Below are 4,287 nucleotides of genomic sequence, written 5' to 3' on the forward strand. Positions count from 1 at the left end.
GCGGTATGCGCATAGGATGAATGGGAGCTCATCAGCGAACACATCCTTTTTCTACTCTAGCCTCCTTTTTGAGTTTTCCTTGATCGTACGGTTCACCGCTTCCACTTGGCCATTGGCTTGTGGATGTCGAGGAGAGGAGAATCTCTTGCTGACTCCGAGCTGGTTGCAAATGTCACGTAGGCGGGCGTTATTGAACTGCTTCCCGTTGTCTATCACGATCGAGGTTAGGATACCATGGCAACACAGTATGTTCTTTTATATAAAGTTTGTAGTGTTCGCCTCGGTGATCTTAGCTAATGGCTCCGCTTCCACTCACTTGGTGAAATAGTCTACGGCCACTGTGGCGTATTTGAATTGTCGTGGGGCCATGGGCAACTCGCTGATTAAGTCGATTCCCCACTTTGTGAATGGTCGTGGAACAACGATTGAGCAGAGGGGCGCGAGGGGGTTGCCACGGGACGTCGGAGAACCTTTGACACTTGTCATACTTTCTCACCCATGCGTGCACGTCCTTTATAAAGGTCAGTTAGAAATATCCTAATCTGAGGAGCTTTAGTGCTAGGGATTATCCCACTGTACGATTCCCGTACAACCCTTCGTGCACGTAGTGCATGACCTTCCTGGCTTTGCTCTCGCGAAGGCACCATAGTAGTGGCATCGAATAACCTCGCTTGTAGAGGATGTCTCCTCGCATTGTGTATTTTGAGGCCACACTTTTTATCTTCTTCGCCTCATCTCGGTCTTGTGGGAGTATCCTTTTCGAGATTTACTCCACAAGCAGGGTCATCCACGATGGCGATGGGGACACTTTGTGTCATCTCCCGAGACATAGGGTCGCGTTAGGACTTCGATGGAAACCCTCCCTTCTTCTCCTTCATCTATCCCCGATGTGAGTCACGCTAGTGCGTTGGTCTCGGCGTTCTCTTCACGTGGGACTTGTACGACTTTGAACTAGGATATAGCCTCGAGGTTCTTCAGCCCCTTGGCGAGGTATCCGATCATATTGGGCTCTTTGGCTGCATAAACGCCCTTCACTTGGTTTGCGATAAGCTGCGAATCGCAGTGAATGCGAAGGTTTCCAACTCCCAACCTTTGTGCCAGCTCCAGTCTTATGATCAATGCTTCGTATTCGGCCTTGAAGCATAACGCGTATCGTAAAACTTCTCCATCGGGATTTGTCAACACAACCCTAACGCCAGCTTCTTGAGTGTTCGACGCGCCATCCACATGCAGATTCCATACTGGCCTAATCGGGCCGACTTCCCTCTTCTTTGACGGCTCTCACACATCATCTTCCTTCACCGTTGCTTCTTTTCCATCTTCTAATTGAGACGTGTATGAGAATTCCACCACAAAGTTGGCGAGGGCTGGCCCTTTTATCGCCCTCCTAGGTTGGAATGTGATCCCATATTCGCTTAGCTCTTGCGACCATAGTGCCATCCTCGTCGAGGACCCTCTTTGCAACACCTTCTCTATTGGGTGCCCTGTACGCACAATGATCTGATGCGCTTGAAAGTACGGTCATAGCTTTCGTGTGCTCATGACCTAAGCGAGGGATAGCTTTTCAATCTCCGGATAGAACGTCTCAGCGTCGAGGATTGCTTTGCTTATGTAATAGACGGGCCATTGTACTCGGCCGTCCTCTCGTATGAGGACCGCACTAGTGGCCATCTCGGACACAGCTAGGTATAGTGGTAACGGCTCACCGTCTATGGGTTTGGAGAAGAACGGAGGTGAAGCGAAGTACGTCTTCATGTCTCAAAATGCCTTATCACAGTCCTTGGTCTACTCAAACCCGTCCTTCTTCTTCCGGGCTTTGAAGAAAGGTTGGCATTTATCGGTCGCCTTGGATACAAACGTCGTTAAGGCCGTCATCTTGCCGGCCAAACTTTGAACTTCTTTTGCCTTTTACGGTGATCTCATTTCAAAGACCGCCTCGATTTTTTTGGGATTCGCCTCGATCCCTCGCTTACTAACCATGTATCCAAGGAAATTTCCCGAATCGACCCCAAATACACTTATTGGGGTTGAGCTTCATTTTGTACCATCGTAAGATCGCGAAAATTTCTTTCAAGTCTTGAACAAGGTCTCCAATCTTCAAACTTTTGACGAGCATGTCTTCCACGTATACCTCCATGGTTTTACCAATCTGGCCGGCGAACATTCGATTCACCCACCGTTGTAAGTTGCGCCTGCATTCTTTAGGCCGAACGGCATGACTTTATAGCAATATAGGCCGTGATTGGTGATGAATGTTGTCTTGATTTGGTCATCTGCGTTGATTCGGATCTGGTTGTTGCTGGAGTATGCGTCCATGAAGCCCAATAACTCGTGGCCCGCGGTCGCGTCCACGAGTTGCTCGATTCTTGGGAAGGGAAAGCTATCCTTCGGCCAGGCCTTATTAAGATCCTTATAATCGAGACAGATCCGCCATTACCATGACCAATTTGATACCCATTTGGGGTGTTCCGCCTCTCGAATGAAACCGGCGGCGATGAGTTTATCAACTTCCTCCCCAGTGGCCAAGTACTTTTCCCCGCTGAACGCTCTTCTCAGATGTACCCTCTCGAGTATTCTTTTATCATCATTGAGGTGGTGCACCAATATTTCGAGGTTGATCCCCGGCATGTCGGCGTGTGTCCACGTGAAGACATCCTTACGTTCTCGCAAGAAGGTCGCGAGCTCGAGCTTGACGCCAGCTGGGAGTTGGACGCCTATCTTGACCACATGGTCGGGCTTGGCATCGTCCAACACGATCGGCGTAAGGTTGTCGGGTGTCTCAACCCTTCGACGCATTGTTTCTTCTCATTGGTCCAGCTCACCAAAATATGCCTCCTTCCTTGATGTCACACGGGAAGTCGTCTCCGAGTTAGTACAACGTACTTATCATCTTGTGCTCCTCTTCCTTGACAATCATTTTGCTATCCACGGCCCAGACGTAGCACGACCTTGCCATGGTTTGGTCCCCCATCATGTGAGCCACGCCTCCCTCGGTGGGAAATTTCATCATTAAGTGATAGACCGATGTTATGGCTTTGAGGCCAATGATGGTCGGTCGTCTTATGATCATGTTGTACACGGCGGGCTCATCGACTATGAGGAACGTCACGATTCTGGTGACATCAATGTTGCCTCGCATCCCAAAAGTCACCGGCAAGTCAATAGACCACTCGGTCTAGACCTTCTCCCCTGAGAACCCATAGAGGGGGGTCTTAACGGGCCTAACATCGTTGAGTTTCATGCAATCCAAGGCCGACTTGAATATGATGTCCACTTCACTACCGTTATCTATTAGAATGGGGCGAACGATGTTGTTTGCAACTGTCGTCGTCACGACTATCGCATCGTTATGTGGGTGTATGACTCTCTTGACCTCAAGTTTGGTTAAGTAAATCGATTCGAACGGGACGGATGGGGGTGATACGTACGTAAGGTTGATACTTTGGGCAATCTTCTCGTGGGAGATGACTCTCAAATATTTCTTTCGTTGATTGTGAGAATTGCCGTACTCTGGCCCTCCTACAATCATCTTCACAATATTCATACTTGAGCTTGTCGGCTTGTCCCTTGCTCCAGGGGCCGCTATCGTGGTCGGCCCCTTTCCCTTTCCTTGCTGAGGAGGGCGCTTGGTCGGGGTTGTAACCCCGGCGGCGCGCATGACAAACTCTTTCAGTTTCCCATCTTGGATCATCATCTCGATTTGTCACCTCGGTTTGTAACATTCAGAGGTCATGTGTCCGTGATCTCGGTGGTACTCACAATACATGATTTTATCCTGCATCGCGGGGTCTTTCTTTAGTGGGGCCGGCGACTCTAGCTTGTCTCTGTGTAGAGTCAGGATCGGATCCGGCGTGGTGTACGATTGTCTTCTAAAGTGATCGACAAGGGGCTGTCGCGACATCGAGGAAATGCGGCCGTTAGGTGCCTGACTAACTTTGCTTTTCTTGTTTCGTGACTCAGAGCGGTCACCATTTCGCTCGTCTCAGAGACGGCTACTACGGTCGCCACCTTTCCTCCCTTCAAGGTAGTCTTCAATCCCCATGTAGGTCTTGGCTCTCGCCATTAGCTCAGCCATGTCCCTCGAGACTTTTCTCATGATAGAATTTAGGAAGTCACTTGTCTTGGCCCCCTCAGTTATTGCAGTGATGGAATCTTTGTCGTCGACACCCTTGACTTTATGTGATTCCTCCGTGAACTTGGCGAGGTACTCGCACAATGTTTCACTGCTCTCCTGCCTTATAGTCCACAAGTAGGACTTCGGCTTCTTTTGTGCCATGAGCGTGGTGA

General features: G+C 49.7%; 1 protein-coding gene across 1 annotated transcript; it reads right to left on the reverse strand.

Annotated features, from left to right (window-relative positions):
• Nucleotides 1–3,175: 3,175 nt before the first annotated feature.
• LOC149404262 (uncharacterized) lies at nt 3,176–3,694 on the reverse strand. The gene has a single exon (XM_089607472.1). The coding sequence runs from the start codon at nt 3,692–3,694 to the stop codon at nt 3,176–3,178; it is 519 nt and encodes a 172-aa protein (XP_089463598.1).
• Between the last annotated feature and the right edge of the window lie 593 nt (nt 3,695–4,287).

The sequence above is a fragment of the Urtica dioica genome, chromosome 2 (assembly GCF_054948205.1).
Source record: "Urtica dioica subsp. dioica isolate 48M chromosome 2, U.dioica_male_clone48M_v1_H2, whole genome shotgun sequence".
Taxonomy (NCBI): Eukaryota; Viridiplantae; Streptophyta; class Magnoliopsida; order Rosales; family Urticaceae; genus Urtica; species Urtica dioica.